This window comes from Microtus oregoni, unplaced genomic scaffold, assembly GCF_018167655.1.
Source record: "Microtus oregoni isolate MIOR12 unplaced genomic scaffold, Mior012 000012F_ref0000307, whole genome shotgun sequence".
NCBI lineage: Eukaryota > Metazoa > Chordata > Mammalia > Rodentia > Cricetidae > Microtus > Microtus oregoni.
The window spans coordinates 21365064-21384369 of record NW_024543071.1 but is presented as its reverse complement, the minus strand read 5'-3'; the positions used below and the strand labels follow the sequence as shown (position 1 = coordinate 21384369).

Below are 19306 nucleotides of genomic sequence, written 5' to 3'. Positions count from 1 at the left end.
CACACTTTTGCTTTCAAAGTCTCTTGGAGCCCCACCCACTTCCGATTATTTATTCCATGTCATAGTCTAGTTTATAAGAGTTAAATATGCATGTGCTACTTTTTTTCTATAAATTAAGTTTCATAACTCTTTTCACTACAGCCATCATCTAAAAAGTGTAAACGACAATTATTTACATAATTTCATACTTGAGACTTGTAGAGAATAAACGGTATAAACCATCAGTCAGTTCTCACAAATAGCCTTTATGTCAAAAAATGATTCATACATGTTGAAACTTGATCATTATCTTTCCTCATTCAGACAGGAATACCCTCCCACCCCAGGTCTCTCTGTTATCACAAAGAATTGCTATATGTATGAAATAAAACAACTCTTCCTTTTGCTGAACTTATTTTTCATTCATTTCTGAATCTACAAATCCATGTTGGTCTTGCTGTATATTGTGGATATGTTTCCTTATTTAAAAAGTTCTTTGTCAAGGACTGGAGAGATGGTTTAGTGGTTAAGAGTGTGTGTTTATCTTCTAAAGGACCTAAGTCCAATTCTGAGCATCCATTTTAGATGGTCCAACACCACTAGCTTCAGGTGATCTGATATTTTTGGCCTCCAGTGTACCCACACACACATGCCACACACATGTATGCATGCATACATAACATATACACGTCACATACATGACTAAAAGTAAAATAATATAGCTCAACAAAAAATTTTTCTGATTTTGTAGGTCTGCAATAATTTCCCTTCACTAATTGACTATTGTCCAGGAAGTCATCATACAGTATCAAAAAATGTTGAGTATATCAGAAATTACCTATTGGAAAGAATAAAAGAGCATCAGGAATCATTGAATGTTGCAAACCCTCGGGACTTCATTGATTATTACCTGATTAAACTAAAGCAGGTAAAATATTAATATAAATTTATTTATTGTCTGAGTGTGTTGTGGTTTTTTGAATCCTGAAATGTTTGTCAGAGATGGTTTAAGTCATTATCATTTGAAAAACTGTTTTAGTATTTATTATGTGTTGGGATGCACCATATGGATACTGATAATATAAAGGGAATTTGTTAACTAGAACACATTGGCTCTGTTCTTTAAAAACTGTAGGGGAGAACAGTCATACAAAGGGCAGGTAATGTGGGAAAAATTCTAATCAAGTGAAAATAGCCAACTATCATGGCAGTGTGAATAGTTTCACCATAAATGTGCATATTGTGTGGCTAGAATTCCTGCATAGCTAGTGAGTTAAAATAGATCTGGCCAAATTTTTACTTTAAAAAGATAGATAGAGGAGTTATTTTCAGAAGGACTGAGTGATGTATAGAGAGGTATGTGGTGGGAAGAGAAGGTGTATGGAAGAATGAAGCTTTGAGTACAGTTCAAGTTAATTTTCACAAAAAGGGGTTAAGGATTGGTATCTATTAGGTATCCTGACAGCATGAACTGCATTGGCATTGTGTAGTTTATTGAAAAGGTAATTTTCCATATAATTTTCTTGGAACTCAGAAAAAACACTTGACTCTAGATTATTGGGTTTGGTGTGGGCATTGATTCTATTCCACTGGTCTTATGTGTAGTAATACTTAGTAACCTGGCATCTGAGTGACCCGTTCTTGCTGGGTTTTCTAGACCAGACTATTTTTTCTAGTTTTTGCATTTTGTCTGGCTTTTAGAGACAGGGTTTCTCTGTGTAAAAGTCCTGGCTGTCCTCGAACTTGATTTGTAGGCCAGGCTAACCTCAAGCTCACTGAGATCTGCCTGTCTCTGCTTCCCAAGTGCTGAGATTAAAAGCATGCACCACCACTGCCTGGCTAGTTTGTAAAATATAGCTCACAGAATTAGTCCACTGAGTGTAAAGTGGTATCTCAGGATCCTAGCCACATATCACTTACATTATGTTGGTACCATATGTGGTTACAAAGTACTGCAACTTCCAGCTCCTTTTAGTTGGAAAGCAATTTCTTACCATGATAAAACACACTACACCACTACTGGTCAGTCCTTTCCATTCACACCATGTTTAGCAGTTGTTAGTGTGGTTTCTGTATGTCCAGACTTGCCTACGATAAATGGATCATCTAAACTGGCTCAGTATATGTGGCATCTAATTTCTGTTTTCTTCCATTTGAATGAAATCTTGGACATTCATCTAAGGTCACCTTGTTTCACTACTTCCTACTTTTTTTGCAACAAACTTCATTTTCATGCATTAATAGAACAATGCACTCATTCCTAACTGATGGATATTTGTTTTATTTCAGCCTGAGGCTTCTCTAAGCTATATATATGAACAAATATTGGTATCACTTCCTCTGACTATATCTCCAGGACTGGGGTTTCTGAGTCAAATAATAATATCTTTATTGTTTTCTTTTTTGAGAGGCTGCTTAAAAAGTTACATTAATACCATATTTCATATCTTTAAGATCCACTATTTTCCAAATAGCTGGCGAAGTTGTGATTTTGAAATTTAATTATTAACAATTATAGTATGAAGTGGTACCTCAGGACTGATTTGATTTGTATCTCCTTAAACAGTGAGAATGGACACCTTTTAATGTGCTGTTTTGCCTTTTCATGTCTTCAGAGAATTTTAATTCTAAAATTTTTGCCCATTGGACTGCTTGCTGCATGGAGCTATACACTTATGTATTTATATAGGTAGAAACCTTTCCACATGATAGCATAGAAACATATTTCCATCCTGTAGGTTGTCATTTGCACATTCTTACTTATGTCTTGAATGCATTAACATTCTGTTATGGGTGAAGTCGTGTTTATCTAGGTTTTGATGTTTTGATCTGTAATCTATGAGTACAAATCATAAAGAATGAGGCTTATCCTTGTCCATGTTTCTTTACACTTCTAGCATCCTTCTTTCATGTAGGTATTCTGTTGTTCTGTCATCATCTGATATAGACTCTTCCTTTAGATGGAGCAGTCATGGAACTCAGTTTAAAACATTGGCTGTAGGTGTTTAGGTTAACTCCTTGCTATCAAAGCTCGATTGGTATTGATATTGATTTGTGTGTCAATACTTCATTACACTCATTACTGTAGTTCTGCAATAAGATTATTAAACAATCATTCTATGTTTGATGCATTTTTGTTTTTATTTTTTGCAATATTTTTTTTTAATTCTTTGACAATTTCATGAGATGTAATTTGAACATAATCCTCAACTTTGGTTACCCTCCTCTTTATCCTCTTAACTCTTCTCACCAAACTTTGTGATTTCTCTTTTCCCCTTTTCAGCATTGAGTCCAATGTCTGTTGTTCACCTAGCCTCAGGCCTGACATGTAATCAAACTACTGGGGAGGCACATTATTGGAGGAAATTTACTACCCCTTCCCATGAACTAATCATCTAGAATTGGGGGGGGTCATATTTCTCCTCAATCTTTGTTGTATTTTTATCTGATGGAGCCTACACAGTTTTTGGGCAGGCTGTCACAGTCATTGTGAGTTCTCATGTTCACCTGTCCTTTTGTATCCAGAAAACACTGATTCCTTGATGTTATTGATCACAAATGAATCCTACATTTCTGCCCCCTCTTCCACAAAGATCCTTAACCTTCTGGGGAGGAGTGTGTTCTTGGTGCGGGACAATTGTCTATATTCTGTCAATTATATTTTAAATGACCCATGGCCAGGCAGGAACTATAGAAAAGATAGTAAGACAAATAGAGGCAGGTCAACGAGAACAGGGAAATTCTGGGAAGAGGGAAGCTCCCTCTGCAGTCCTGTTTAAACACAGAAGCAAGATGTGACTATGCCACTGAAAAAGGTATTGACCCATATGGCCAACACAGATAAGAATAATGGGCTAATAATGTAAGTTAAAAGAGTTAATAAGAATCCTGAGCTAATGGGCCAATCACTTTATGATTAATGCAGACCTCTGTGTGATTTTTTTTTTTTGGATTTAACAACTGTGGGAATGGGTCAGGACTTAGGGGTAATCATGATTTAGGGGTAATCAAGAAACAATGCTTTATTCTGTGTACATTTAACCATTGGGTATCTCTGTATTAATTGCTGTCTCCTGAAAGGAGAAGTTTTTCTGATCAAAAGTAAGAGATCTATGTTCTATGAATATAGTAGTAAGTCATTAGGAATCATTTTAGCATTATTCCCATTAGTCTATTAGAGTAATAGTTTTGACCACCAATTCTTAGACACATAACTGTGACAGATATGGGTCTTATGTAACATGGTGGCTCTTAGACCCAATCTGCGCTTATATCCAAAGAATATCAGCATAGGAAAAGGCACTTGTACATTTGTGTTTGTTTCCTGCTGTGTTTCTCAAAATAGCTGAGATAATCAATCCAGAAGTCATCAACGGATTGATGGGTGGATAGATAAGAACTGTGGGATACACATGCAAGGATATGTTACTTTTCAAAATAAGAGAAAATTTAGTAATTAATGCATTAAGATTGAATAGGTTTATTTAATTCAAGAACAAAAAATCTTATTACAGACCTATTTAGTTTAATAGAGAATGCTCAGAGATAGAATCAAATGTATTCCACTGTTCTTTACCATATTGAGAACACAGGACTTCAATTTTATGTATAAACCTGTATATATCCCCAAATTAGACCTATCTCACATTATTCTTCTTACAGTATTGAGAGGACAGAATACATAATGAATAAAATGTTTCCTTTATGTTTTTAAGGCATGAGTGTACAAAACCGTATATGTTTAAGTGCAGACAATCACATCATTGCAAGAGTTAGGCTAGTCAGGAATTTAGGGTGAAATAGAAATTTATGAAAACCTGTGCCACAGATTTTGAAATTATTTGTTAATTTCTTCTCTACTCTACATTTAAGTATCTTTGTTGGCAATAAAATAAAATAAAGTTTTTTGTTGAAGTCCTATTATTAAAAAACTTGCTCATAAATAAAACATTATGCCATTAACTAGACCCAAAATCTATACGACTCAGTAAACTTCTATACAGTTAGAATAACCATTTGGAATGAATGTTACGGAGTTTTATTTAAATTTTACACTTCCAGTAAACTTGAAACTATAAAGTCATTGTAATTAGATGTTGCGATAAAGAATTTATCAGATCATTGCATCAAATTATTCATAGGCAAGCCACAATGAACAATCGGAATTTACACTTGAAAATCTGCCAGTGACTTTGTTTGACCTGTTTGCTGCTGGGACAGAGACAACAAGCACAACACTGAGATACGCTTTACTGCTCCTGCTGAAGCACCCTGATGTCACAGGTGAGGACTAGGTGGTGACCACAGTGTTCTTATAAGATGGTAGAAAGACTCTGCTAGTGTCTGTGTGTTGTTTTCCTTAGAGAATTCTCAGTCCTTCACTGTCTATGCCATTCACTGACTGTGGTAAACAGCATGACGAAGAGAAACAGACTGTAAGATAAATAATCAAATTCTAGTCAGTGTGTGAGATTTCTGGAGGGTAATATGAAATAGGCATGACCAGCATACATTGTCCTTCAGATACATGTCCTTTTATTCTTAAGTCATGTTTTTAGGTCAGCTAAAATCTTCTAGATTTCTTCTTTCATTCTTATGAATCAACTTTGGGAAGGAGAAAAGAAAATTCATCTCACTGAAACCTAGACTTTACTGAGTCTGGCTGGGATAATGTGCATTCTGAGAAGATTTCAAAACATTTAGATTCTCTAGTAAGATTTTGATCGATGAAGAAAATGTAGATTAAGAAATTTTGTCAGTTAAGAAATCCATTTTCTTAAACTTTTGTTGAACAATAATCTTTTCAACTGTACCAATAATGTTTTCTTTCGCATTGCAGTTTAAAACAGATCCAGTGGTCCAACACATACAAAACACACCCTCCCTTCTGTGCCCAATACATGATAAAAGCACAAACATGAATCATATTTTTTAGGATAGGAAGAGATAACAAGCAGCTAAGAATGCTTCACTAAATTACTAAAACATTACTATGAGGGAATAGAAAAATATAAAACAGGAAAGATGATCTTGAAACATAAATGTTAGATGAACATACATGAAGTAAGACACACAAGCTGTGGATATATAACTACAGACATGTAAAGATTCTGATTCCAAAGGAATAGCAGCTTAAGAAGAGAACAAAGTTGAATATAGGATGCTGGACTTGTTGAAGTTCCCTTCCTCTTCCCATTCAGCATGTTACACCCCTCCAGGAAAATAAAATTCTTAAAAGAAACTGAGTCTAAGAAGCCCTTTAACTGATACATTGATGAATGACAAAGGACTGAGCAATACATAGGGATGAACGTGGAAGCTGGCAGCATTTGAGTCCCCAAATTCTAGATCTTAGAGCCCCTTCTCTACCTTGTTCCATGAATGTGAGCAGTGGCATCACTCATCCAGACAAAAGGAATAAATCAGCACTCCTTATTTCATCAATATAATAGACAACATTTTCCATGTATTTACCACTATGGATTGAAAACACCAATCCAAGACACAGACTCATGGTGTTTTCAGGACTGAACAGAAGCATGGAACCTTTCAGGGAAATACCTGAGTCACACATAAACTTTTCCCATTGAGACTAGACCAGAATTCTCAAAATCATCTGGCTTCTTTTGTGTTTATAAAATAAAAGGCAGAAGAAACTTCTAGGTCAACCGTTAGTTTTGTTCATTTTTTCATTTCTACATAAAATTTGAGAGATAATATTTTATCCTATTATCTGAAGTAAAGTAACAGGAAGTCATAAGATCCAGGAATCTGAATAGCAGTTGTCAGAGGGTAATAGTATCATAGCAGTTGTTGGGTACCACCTCTGGGAAGCTCCCAATTCAACATTTCCCATATGGGTGCTGTAGGTGTGAACATAAAGAGGGAATGAAAGAGAAACAACTGTAGTGTAGTGCTCTGTTAATTGAGAATATATTCCCAGCATTTTAAAGTATCTACTAAAATTTCCAATAAAATTACAATTCAAAAAAGGAAAATTACAAAAAAACCTCAAAACCCCCCTAAAAACAAAAAAAAAAAACAATAAAGGAAAATTACAAACAGGTAAAATATAATCAGATATAAGAAGGCTGCTAAAATTCAAAATAATTATACTTCTATGCTAATAAATAATATTTATGTAAGTTTAATTAATCTAACAAAGAATATTTTTATTCCAAAGTATTATAATTCAATCTGCTGTTTTTCCCTTTTAGTGAAAATGGATTTTTTTCACATAATTTATCATGATTGTGGTCTCTTCTCCCTCTACTCCTTCCTGAAATTTCCACCTTCTTTCACACCCATATACCTTTTTTTCTGCTTCTCATTAGAAAACAAGCAGCCTTCTAAAGAATAATATATAAAATAATTGAATGTAATAGATATAATATGACAAACAAAAATAATACTTTAAAATTAGACAAAAGAAAGGGAAAGAACTCAAGAGAAGGCCTAGGAAAGAGAAGCCATTTCTTTTGCATGCAAAGAATTCCACAATAACAATAAACTGGAAGCCATAATTTAATGCAAAGGACCTATTACATACCTGTACAAGCTCTATTCATGCTGCCTCGATCTCCACGAGTGCGTATGTCCTTTGATTATTTTGATTTTAGAGAGCCTTTTATTCTTAATACCCTCCATCCCCTCTGATTTTTGTGCTCTTTCTGCCTCCTGTTCCACAGTGTACTCTGAGCACTATGGGAGGAGTTAAATGGAGACATTCCATTTAGGATAAGTATTCTGAGATCTTTCACTCTGTGCATAATGCCTGGTTTAGGGTCTCTGTACTTCTTGCTCTCTGCTGCAAGATGAATATTCTCTAAAATGACTGAGCAAGATGCTGATCAATGAGTAGGGCAGAATGTCATCAGGATTCATTTTATTGCTATAATTTTTGTTTTATGTTTTGTTGTTTATTCTTTTTGTTTTAATACAGAAGTATTTGGTTTTACGATAGGTTTCAGGGCTATCTAGTCTCCCATTATAGCCACCCAAGCAGTTTGAGGAATGGGTGTGATATCATGGCGTGAGTCATAAGTCAGATAAGTTCTTGGTTGGTTTTGTGCCACTATTGCCCTCGCATATCTAGGAGGCAAGACACCATTGTTGATTAAAGACTTTGTGGCTGGGTTGGTGTTTGTTTCTCTTTTGACAGTAAGCAGAGCATATTCCTCTACCAAAGATCCTGGAACATATGGGTGAAGTTTCCTTGTAAACATTGACTTGACTTCTCAATGTCCCAGAGTTTTGTACAATGAGACCTTGCTGTCAGTTTTGGAGAGCAACCTATGTCTTGACAATAGCCTGGGTTGTTTGGAGATTTTCTGGGAACTCCTTTGATCAAAACTCAATTAGATGTAACCTAATGCTGGTGTTAGAAGTTTCATTTGGTGAAAAGTGTTGTTTAGTTGGGACTCTACCTTACCTTCATATTATTTGGCTATTTCATTAGATCACCTTTGTATATGTTTCATATATATATATATATATATATATATATATGAAGTTTCCTCTGTATTAAGATTCCATACATTCCCTCAAATGATGCTGAAGTTTACATGTCTCTACCTGTATTTCAACATATACGTCCCGTCTCTTCACCACTTAAAGCCTTGATTTGAGCACCACACCCAGTACATCCATAAACATTTATTCTATCTCTCTTCCTAACAAGGTCTTTCTGTCCTTCATAGTTCCATACCTAACCTCAGTGGTTCTACAGGTTGTAGCTTGGTTATTATTGATTTAAGAGCAATGTCCAAGTTTAAGTGAATACATATAATTGTCCTTGTGTGGTGTGGGAAATTCTTCTGTATATTTGTGACTTTATTGGTTAATGAATAAAGAAGCTGTTTTGTCCCTGTGACAGGGTAGAATAGAGTTAGGCAGAGAAGACTTAACTGAATACTGGGAGGAAGAAGGTAGAGTCAGGGACATGCCGTGTAGCCCCACCACAATGGACAGAATATTGCCGGTAAGCCACAGCCATGTGGTAATACATAGATGAATGAAATGGGTTAAGTTAAGATGTAAGTGCTAACCAATAAGAAGCTAGAGCTAATAGGCCAAGTAGTGATTTAATTAATACAGTTTCTGTGTGATTATTTTGGAGTTGAGCAGCTGTGCGATTATTTCAGGGAACAAACTAACAGCCTCCTACAACAAATTGAAACTCCAATATGTGCTAGTTAAATCCACATAAAAACTGAGAGGGCATGCAAAGGAATTCTAGACACTAAAATCAAAGTTTACCTGCAATTTTCTGGATTGGCTCTGCTTGCTGGCAGCATGCCACAGCTTCTTTAAGAGAGTCTTCCTGATTCAGTGGTAGTAAAAGAAAAATAAAAGGCAGTTTTGAAATGGTGTCTTCCTGGGTCATGCTGCCAGCAGAAACTCTGACTCTTTCAGGAGGCCCTGATATGGAGCATTTAAATGGGGTTTGTGAACAGAGTGATACAACTTGCTTAATAGCATCACAGACCTACTGCAACCTGACCCAAGATCTGGGGTTGAAAGAATGGCTCTCAGAGGCAATGAATGGATCTCTGACATGCTGGACTGGGCAGAGACAAAAGGCAAAACAGCATTAGTCCTAATAATAGTGCTTAACATTTTGAGAGGCACTCCTGGACAAAAAAAGTATTTGAGATATATAATAAGACATATTCAGACATAAAAGACCTCCAAATAATTATATTGTTTTATGATATTTTAATTACTTACAGTTTATTTATTGTTACAGCTACTAAGTAATAAATATATCCTGATCTATCCTAATATCTGTAGGGGATAGTGATATAAATCCACAACACAGCATTTCTGTATAAATATATGTTTAAATACTTTTATCTATGAATGAAAAACGCACATTTACACTTATTTTGGAATATTCACATAGTGCTGTATATGGCCTGACATTGTGCCAAAAATGTTACTTTTCTCCTGTTTTCCCTTTTGTCACTCTGACCATATAGCTAAAGTCCAGGAAGAGATTGATCGTGTGGTTGGCAGAAACCGCAGCCCCTGCATGCAGGACAGGAGCCACATGCCCTATACAGATGCCATGATTCATGAGGTCCAGAGATTCATCAACCTCATCCCCATCAACCTGCCCCATGCAGTGACCTGCGACATTAAATTCAGGAACTACGTCATCCCCAAGGTGAGCTTGTCTCTTCTCTGCTGCACCTCTGTGCTCTTGATGCTCACAGGTTCACAGTGTTGTTACAGTCCTCTGAGTTATCTGGTGCTGCTGATGGCTTCTACTGCTTCACGGTGAGGGGGCAGCTCTACCGCAGGTGCAGCTAGAACTGGTAATGACACTTCCACATTTGCTCTCTTCCGAATACTGTTCGGCAACGTTTAGGCATCTCTGTTTGAAGGTCCACATTCTGTCAATTTTCCAAAAGTCCTTTCTGACTTTTTTTATTTTTTTATTAAAAAATTTCCGCCGCCTCCTCCTCCCCCCACTCTCCTCTTTCCCCACTCCATTCCCCCTCCCTCTTCAGTCCAAAGAGCTGCCAGGCTTCCCTGCCCTGTGGAAAGTCCAAGGTCCTCCCCCCTCCATCCTGGTCTAGGAAGGTGAGCATCCAAACAGCCTAGGCTCCCACAAAGCTAGTATGTGCAGTAGGATCAAAACCCAGTGCCATTGTCCTTGGTTTCTCATCAGCCCTCATTGTCCGCCACGTTCAGCGAGCCGGTTTGATCCCATGCTTTTTCAGTCCCAGTCCAGCTGGCCTTGGTGAGCTCCCAATAGATCAGCACCACAGTCTCAGTGGATGGGCGCACCCCTCGCGGTCCTGACTTCCTTGCTCATGTTCTCCCTCCTTCTTCTCCTCATTGGGACCTTGGGAGCTCAGTCCAGTGCTCCAGTGTGGGTCTCTGTCTCTATCTCCATCCAACGCCAGATGAAGGTTCTATGGTAATATGCAAGATATTCATCAGTATGGCTATAGGATAGGGCCATTCCAGGCTCCCTCTCTTCAGCTGCCCAAGGAACTAGCTGGGGACATCTCTATAGACACCTGGGAACCCCTCTAGAGTCAAGACTCTTGCCAACCCTAAAATGGCTCCCTTAATTAAGGTATGTACTTCCCTGCTCCCATATCCACCCTTCCTCCATCCCATTTCCCCAAGCTCTCCCCATCCTCCCCTTCTCACTTTTGTTTCCCCATCTCCCCTTGCCCCCATCACACCCCACCCCCAAGTTCCCAATTTTTGCCCGGCAATCTTGTTTACTTCCAATAACAAATTTGAGGAAGAAAAACAATGAAGAGAATTTTCTTAAACTAGAAGTCATAAGCAATGTGTAGTGGAGAAATCCATTATAAATATGTGTTTATACCATATACAGTCGGTGATCAAAAGTATACAATACATAGAACCATAAAATGAGCATAAAAAACAATTTTGAAAATAATGTACAGACTTTTGTGAATAAAATTCATCTCAAAGTGAAAATCAGTGTCCCTGGGCCATACTCAAACATAATTGGCTCCACAGTAAAGTAGCTCATATTCCATTCTCTTCATAGTTTTTCTTCCTCAAATTTGATAGAATTTTTACATTAAAACCAAGCTTTTGCCTTAAAAAGGAGTTTAAATTGATTCCTGATGTCATTATGTTTGTACTTATTTCATTTCTGTGGCCAATTATTGCTATTTTGAAAACATCACAAACTGCAGATGAAAAATGTAGAATTTTTATAGTAGTAATTTCTTTCAGAAAGTATGACATTGGTCCTCCTTGGATCCTTCTCTTTTGCGGGGAGGGTGGAGTGGGGCAAAACGATTTTGGTAAGGTTCCAGTTACTAACATCATGTGCTGATAATAGAACTTACTTCTCCAATTGACAGTAGGTTTTCTGTATCATAACAGACTTAGTATATGGGTTAGTGCATCTGTTTGGCTAAGGGACATTCTCAAGGTAAGATTGTTGATGTCTATGGTTAATATACAGAACTTAGTTATGTTTATATACTTAGAGCTAACTAACTAATAAGTATAACAAAGGTCAAAATAGGAATGGCACATTTACTCATATCTTCCTTGGGTTTAAAGCCTAGTTTGAGGTGAGTGTTGTATCAGCTAAACTTATACTCCATCATCCCTCTCCTTCAGGTTCATGACATGACAGGTTTCTTTGTGATGTAGTCAAGTAGAATATTCTATTGTTCTACTTTATGAAACAACCAAGTTGATTCTTCATTCTGAGAAATAGGATAAATGATTTCATAGATGAGAATAGAGCCACTGATCTCATCAAAACAAATAGGATAAGAAGGAACCAATGATCTTTGCCATATTCTGGCAGATTTTAGCCTTTCTAGGCCAAGAAGATTGTGCTGCCCCTTCAGAAACTCTCTTGTAGCAGAGAAGCAGTCACAGGCAACATGTAAACAAATGATTATGAATATCATTCATATCAATGTTCAATGCCTATTGATACTAGAACTTAATTTTCACATAATTTACATATATCATTAATGGTCTTTTTAGTTTTAAAATTTTAGACATAATTAGATAAACTGCTTTCTAATACGTGTTGGCAGCCTTGAAAAAGATTGTAGACCACATTTCTAGAAAGTGTAAAATGATATGAGGTTTGTTTTTGTCCTAGTTAAAGAGAACTTGCCTGCACCATCTCCCTGCAATTTCTGTGTCTTCAGAAGTTTTATTGCTTTAGCTGTCACCAGATCATCTTACCTTCATCATACATTGTTTTATTTTATTGTCTCCCTCTTCTCCCCATTCCATTCCTCTTTTTTCTCCCAAATAATCCTCATCTTGCATTTCTGACACACACATATATATTTATGCATATATATGTATGCATTTCTATATTTATGTTTGTACATTCACATAGACAGATTATATATAAGACTGAACACATATACTTCTGCACATAGCATTGCATTTTCTTTCTTATAATATAAATACAAAGATAGATTCTGTGAGAGAAAAGGAGTGCAGTTTGTCTTTCTAAATCTTCCTTTTTGTACTTAATGAATGGTCCCCTATTCTGTTCAAAACACTCAATGAATTTTTCTACTTATAACCTGATTCACATGAAGGGTATGTAGACATAGGTGATGAAGTAGAGCAGTCGGTGTTCAGAGAAGCATGAATTCAATCTAAAGGAAAGGGAGAAGAGTCTTAGAAATTTTAGTCCAAGCACTCATGTGAACATCACTGAAGTCACATCAGCTACAACACTGTGACTGACTTCCTCCCTGCTGCTTACTGTTCTGCCTGTTGAAATGTCCTTACTGTTCTTTGTACTTCATCCCAACTATGGAGCAGAAGGTAAATCTGGATATTTTCATGATTTTTATAAGCTCCATGATTTCTTTTAACTTTATTTGTTTTTATGTGTTGTTATAGGGAACAACGGTAATAACATCACTGACATCAGTGCTGAATGACAGCAAGGAATTCATTAACCCAGAGATATTTGACCCTGGCCACTTTCTAGATAAGAATGGAAACTTTAAGAAAAGTGACTACTTCTTGCCATTTTCAACAGGTAATAAAAATTCATTTCCATGGATGCAGGGACATGAGGATCTGTAGCGACTTATCTAGTGGCTCCTTAATGGCCAAAGATCAGGAATATGACTTTCGTATTTATGTGTGTCATGATAAAGAGATTTCTTCTTTGTCAGGTTATGAAAGTGAGGCTTTAATTGTTAATCCATTGTTCAAAACTCAGAAAGCTGGAGTACAGTGTGTTTGTATTCTTCCTTTAGCTACATCACAGAAATACCAAAGAAAGCAAAGGCCATTTACACTTTACTCACCGTGAAAATGGAGACGTCATAATTTACATTCAGGTCTTCTTTGCTGTGTTACTCAGCTCCATACTCAACTATGTAATTACAAGTCTCCGCAATACCAAAAATTACTGAAACACCCCAAATGCACTTGGTAAACACACAAATGAATAATGCTTCTTAAATTTCAGTTAAAGTAGGCCAATGAGAAAGACTCCCAGATCTCTGGGTTATTGGGGGATATCAATACATTTATCTTTCCAACTTGATATCTTAGTGCAAAAAATGGAACACCATTCTAATAAATGATTCCCTAGTTGCCTCAAAATTCATGGGTTGTGGAGAATCATAAGAAGAAATCACTTATCATTAAGAGAATTTCATGAAGAGATCAGAGAGTTATTTGTGTTAACACAAAATTCCTCCTCAGTCTCCTAGGCAGCCTGATTATAGATGTGAATAACTATAACTAGTTAAAAAGTATTTTTGAACAATGTATTTCTTAATAGTATAGGTTATCTGAGAAACAATTGTGTTCCACATTTTTCTATTTGCCGAATTATTTTTTCTTTCATACAGCCAAACATCTATCCATCCACCTAAAACTTACCCTTCATTTATAGTCTCAGTTACAAATGCAGTCATTATCAAATTTACAAATAAGCATAGTAATCTTTGATTTTATCCCCCCTAGGAAAACGGATTTGTGCAGGAGAGGGCCTGGCACGAATGGAGCTGTTTCTATTCATCACCACCATTTTACAGAACTTTAAGCTGAAATCGCTGGTTAATACTGAGGATATTGATACAACCCCGGTGCTCAATGGATTTGCCTCTGTGCCACCCCAATACCAGCTCTGCTTTATCCCTATCTAAAAAAGAGAAGATTGCCTAGCCCAAGCTGCTTTGTTTTCTGTAATTCTCCTCTAGATCATCATTCACCTCCTTCCCCATCTTGGACAAGATGTCCTTCCCTCCTCTCATGTATTCCCATTCTGTACCCAGGAAACACCTGTTAACTATTTTGCAACTTGTTGAATCACAGTAGAAATACATTGTTATATTCTGTTCTCTGCAACTGTGTTATTATTCCTTTTGCTAATGTGTATTTGGTCTTTAATTAAAATAGAACTTTACTGCAAATCACATAATAAGAGAATCCATAGTCATTTTCTTCTGTATGTTTTCAGTAATAAATAAGTTTGATTTGTGCACCTGTTTTTAGACAGTTTAGGTAAGAAGCAAAATAAAATAAGAGTTTCCTACACATCATGTTGGTCCACATATCATGAAGAATAGAGAATGTAAGAGTGAGTGCTAGAGAGATATTTCATTCACAGAAGTGCTTGCCCATTAATCCTGAAGACATGGAGGTGTGTTCTTGTTGTACCAACACTGGGTAAACAGAACAAGAGATCCTGGGAGCTTGCTAGACATCCAATCCAGCCCAATTAGTGAGCCTTGTTCCCAAGTGTTATGCCCTGTCTCTGAAAACAAACTCGTCAGCTCCCGAGAAACAACATACAAGGTTCATTTCTGACATCCACATATGTATGTGTACATGTATAGACATTCTCTTACATATAGGCACTTGATTATGCACACATTCACATAACCACATACATACAAGAAATACAGAGTATGAAGAGGAAGATGATACAATGCTCTTTGGCTGAACATCACTTAGACTCACTGGAAGTATTTGTATTTGAAACAAATAACCAGTGTCCAAGAGTAGCTCCAGTTAGAGGATAAGTCACAGGGAGGGGTGCAATTGCAGGGTCAGGTCATGCCTTGCTTTGCAGATAGTGTCAATAAAAGATAAATGTTTAAACACACTTTTGCCTTGATGTTCTTAGGTTAGAACTGAGCATGCGTTTTTTTTCTCTATTGTTAACCATGAGTTCCATATGCATCACTTCCCTTCCCCAAAAAATAATAGTCCCAGGAGGAATCAAATTTCTATAATTTCTAGATGAATTATTCCCTTGTAGCGGCGTTAAGGAATGCAGACAGATTGTAAAAATATATATATAGCTTTAATGGCGAAATAGACTTACAGAACCACTGTTCCAGTGGAGACCAGGAAAGCAGAAGAGACAGCTGGGAGCAAGCTGGCCAAATTTATAGGCAGACATTAGCCCGAGGCGAACACGCCCCCTAAGGGGCGGGACTTATCCCTACATCTCCCCTTTTTGTCTAAATAAGACAGAACTAAACCAAATACAACTACATACAATAACAACAAATAATAAATATAACAAACAATATTGAGAACAAAATCTTTGCTAAACATTCTATCTCAAGGAGTCCAAATAATGTAAAGAGTAACTACAATTATATAATCTTTAACTCAGTCAAAGATCTGAGAAGGGAATAAACACTACTCAACAAACGAGATATATCCAAAATGTGCAACAACTGACAGAGACAACTGACTACCTGGGCAATCACCCAAAGTCTCGTTTGCAATGTTGAGTCAACCAATTTTGGCTAAGGCCTAACATAACTGACATACCATTATTAAAGGCAAGGAACTTTTCAAAACTATCTTACCCTGTCTTGGCAGGATATGACAGTCCTGTTTTATCCATTGATGCACGCTCTGTATCTGTGTCAGTGGTTGAGGTATGGGCATTTCTTTGTCCAAAGGCCAGTTCTGCCAAATAGAAAGGCTCCAGATGGAGTGTCTTTGGTGCTCAACATTCTCTCGGGAATAGAGCGCTGTTGCCAGGAGCAATTGTGTCTCACTATCACGAAACTCTGAGTTAGATTAAAGGCCATTTTCTACAGCTCTTTGAAGAGGTTGAAGATTATCTATCTATACTGAGTATAATCTCTATATATCTAAAGAACCTGATTAGTCTGATTATAAATGACAAACTTAGATGACTATTTATCTATATAATTCTCAATATCTATCTAACTTAAAGACTAAGACAATAAACAACTGTGTAACAAATGAGGATAATGACCTCCAAATATAAACACTGTACAAATATACATTGCAATATGGCAAATATATATCAATACACAAACATTATATAAGTATCTTAATCAAAGAGAGAAATGTACATTGCAATATGGTAAATATATACAATATATATATATATAAATACAATATATGTCAATACATAAAAATGTTTTAAACAGACATAGAAACATGCATGCATACAATAGTCAATATAATTTAACTTTGTTTCAATATATAATAATTGATACCAATATATTTGTCTAAAAGCAGTAACTCACAATTATAAATCTATTATCCCATCATTCCCTCTTTTTTTTATGATCCCTGAGCTTATAAAATTACTCCCCCAATCTCCCAACCCCTAAATGATGTCCCTAAACCCAGGAGTAAACTTTACTGGGAGAGGGCACATCGTCTTCTAGAATTACTTCCAGCTGTCATGGGGGCGACGTTCTTTCTGGGGGATCCTGTGAAAGTAAAATGATGGTTAAATTTCAAGATCAATGTCTTTTAAAATTGCAAATAGTCTCTGAGTATTTTGTGGAGGTCTGGCCAGAATGTTGTACAAGATGTGCACCATTTCAGCTAACCAAGTTGGGACCGTCTTGTGCAGCTGGTATCCAAAACAGGTCTTGTAGTAGCGCTATCAGTATCATGACGTCATATCAACCAGGTAGAGTTGTTGTTGTGGGGCCCCATCTTCTTCCTGGAAACTTCAAATGTCACTTCAGGAAAAACTCATTGTTCATTGTGAAAAACTTAAACATTAATCATATAGACATATATAGACATACATATATATATATTCAATGAAAGGCATGATAGATATATTCAATGAAATGTATGATAGATATGAAGAAAAGCAAAGATGTTTTCTAAACTCATATTTCTTTCTGTACCCATATCATGGCTCTTGACATGAGACAGAAACTCCAGAAACTCTGGGTTTTTCTCTTACTAACAGGCTTGGAATTGGAGAGGGACTGAGCCAGAGTCCAACTTCAAAACCAGCTCTATATATTTATAAAGAAATGTTTAATAAGACATATATATATATATAAATATAAAAATTAATACTTACAAAATGTGTCCATCCATCAGTAATTAAATATTCAGGGTCCCTTAATTTCTTTGAAGAGGAGGATTTTCCTGTGGAGATAAGATAAGAACCCTGCCTCCAACCTATCTTTATTTCTTACCATCAGTATGTTCGCCATACTTATGAAAGAATTGTTATTTATCTTTTCCAAGTGGCTTCTCTTCTTCAAACCAAACCTTTATTAATTTTGATGGTATCCACAATTTTTCCTCACCTGTGGAGATAAGAGCAAAACCCCTTCCCCAACGTAGCACATATCCTGGCTTCCATTGTGAGGTCAGCACATCCTTGAAATAAACTGGTTGATTTAGTTCAGTAGACTTTTCCATTATCCAATGTCTTTCTGCAGCTGTTGTTCCCTTCTCATTAGCGTTGAGAAAATTCAAGGTGAACAAAGCATTATGTAACCTATTTCTGGGAGTGTTTTCCACCCCTTTCTGTTTGTTCAACATATCCTTTATAGTTCGATTTTATCTTTCTATGACTGCTTGACCTGTAGGATTGTATGGTATACCTGTAACATGCTTGATATTGTAATAATCAAAAAAACGTTTCATTTTCCTAGAAACATAAGCAGGACCATTGTCCGTTTTTATTTGTGTAGGTATACCCATGATAGCCATGACTTCTAATAAATGAGTGATTATTGAATCAGCTTTTTCTGAACTTAAAGCAGTTGCCCACTGAAAGCCTGAATAAGTGTCAATGGTGTGATGAACATATTTTAATTTGCCAAATTCTGCAAAGTGGAACACATCCATCTGCCAGATTTCATTCCTTTGGGTGCCCTTTGGATTAGCCCCTGCAGGCAGTGGCGTTTGGTTATAGAAAGAGCAAGTAGGGCATTTCTTTACAATCTCCTTAGCTTGTTGCCATGTAATTGAAAACTCTTTCTTCAAACCTTTGCTATTAACATGATGTTTTTTATGAAATTCAGAGGCTTGTAGCACACTACCAATCAATAATTGATCAATTTCTGCATTACCTTGTGCTAGAGGACCTGGCAGACCCATATGGGATCGGATGTGTGTTATGTACATAGGGCAAAGCCTGTTCCTGATCAAATCTTGAACCTGGAGGAACAATGAGGTTAGTTCTGTATCATCAGGTATAAATTCAGCAGTTTCAATATGTAAAATAACTCTTTCTGCGTATCGTGAATCTGTAACTATATTAATAGGTTCTTTAAAATCCCTTAGCATCATAAGAATGGCATATAATTCCGCCTTCTGGACAGAATTATACGGACTTTGTTCCACCTTATCCAAGTCTTCTGATTTGTAACCTGCCTTCCCTGATTTATTGGCATCAGTATAGAATGTACAGGCTCCAGTTATTGGAGCATCACGGACGATTCGAGGAAGAATCCAAGAAGTTCTCTTTTTGAAGTTAAGCTTCTTACTTTTTGGATAGTTGTTATTAATGTCTCCAAAAAAATTAGCACAAGCTCTTTGCCATGGTTCATTATCTTCCCAT

General features: G+C 36.5%; 1 protein-coding gene across 1 annotated transcript in view; it reads left to right on the top strand.

Annotated features, from left to right (window-relative positions):
- LOC121453779 (cytochrome P450 2C26-like) overlaps nt 1-14903 on the top strand; it is a 37875-nt gene extending 22972 nt beyond the window's left edge. The window contains exons 5-9 of the mRNA XM_041660687.1: nt 731-907; nt 5121-5262; nt 9960-10147; nt 13369-13510; nt 14452-14903. Of these exons, the coding sequence (XP_041516621.1) occupies nt 731-907; nt 5121-5262; nt 9960-10147; nt 13369-13510; nt 14452-14633 (831 nt within the window). The 3' untranslated portion in view covers nt 14634-14903. The remainder of the gene's footprint in view (nt 1-730; nt 908-5120; nt 5263-9959; nt 10148-13368; nt 13511-14451) is intronic.
- Nucleotides 14904-19306: the final 4403 nt, after the last annotated feature.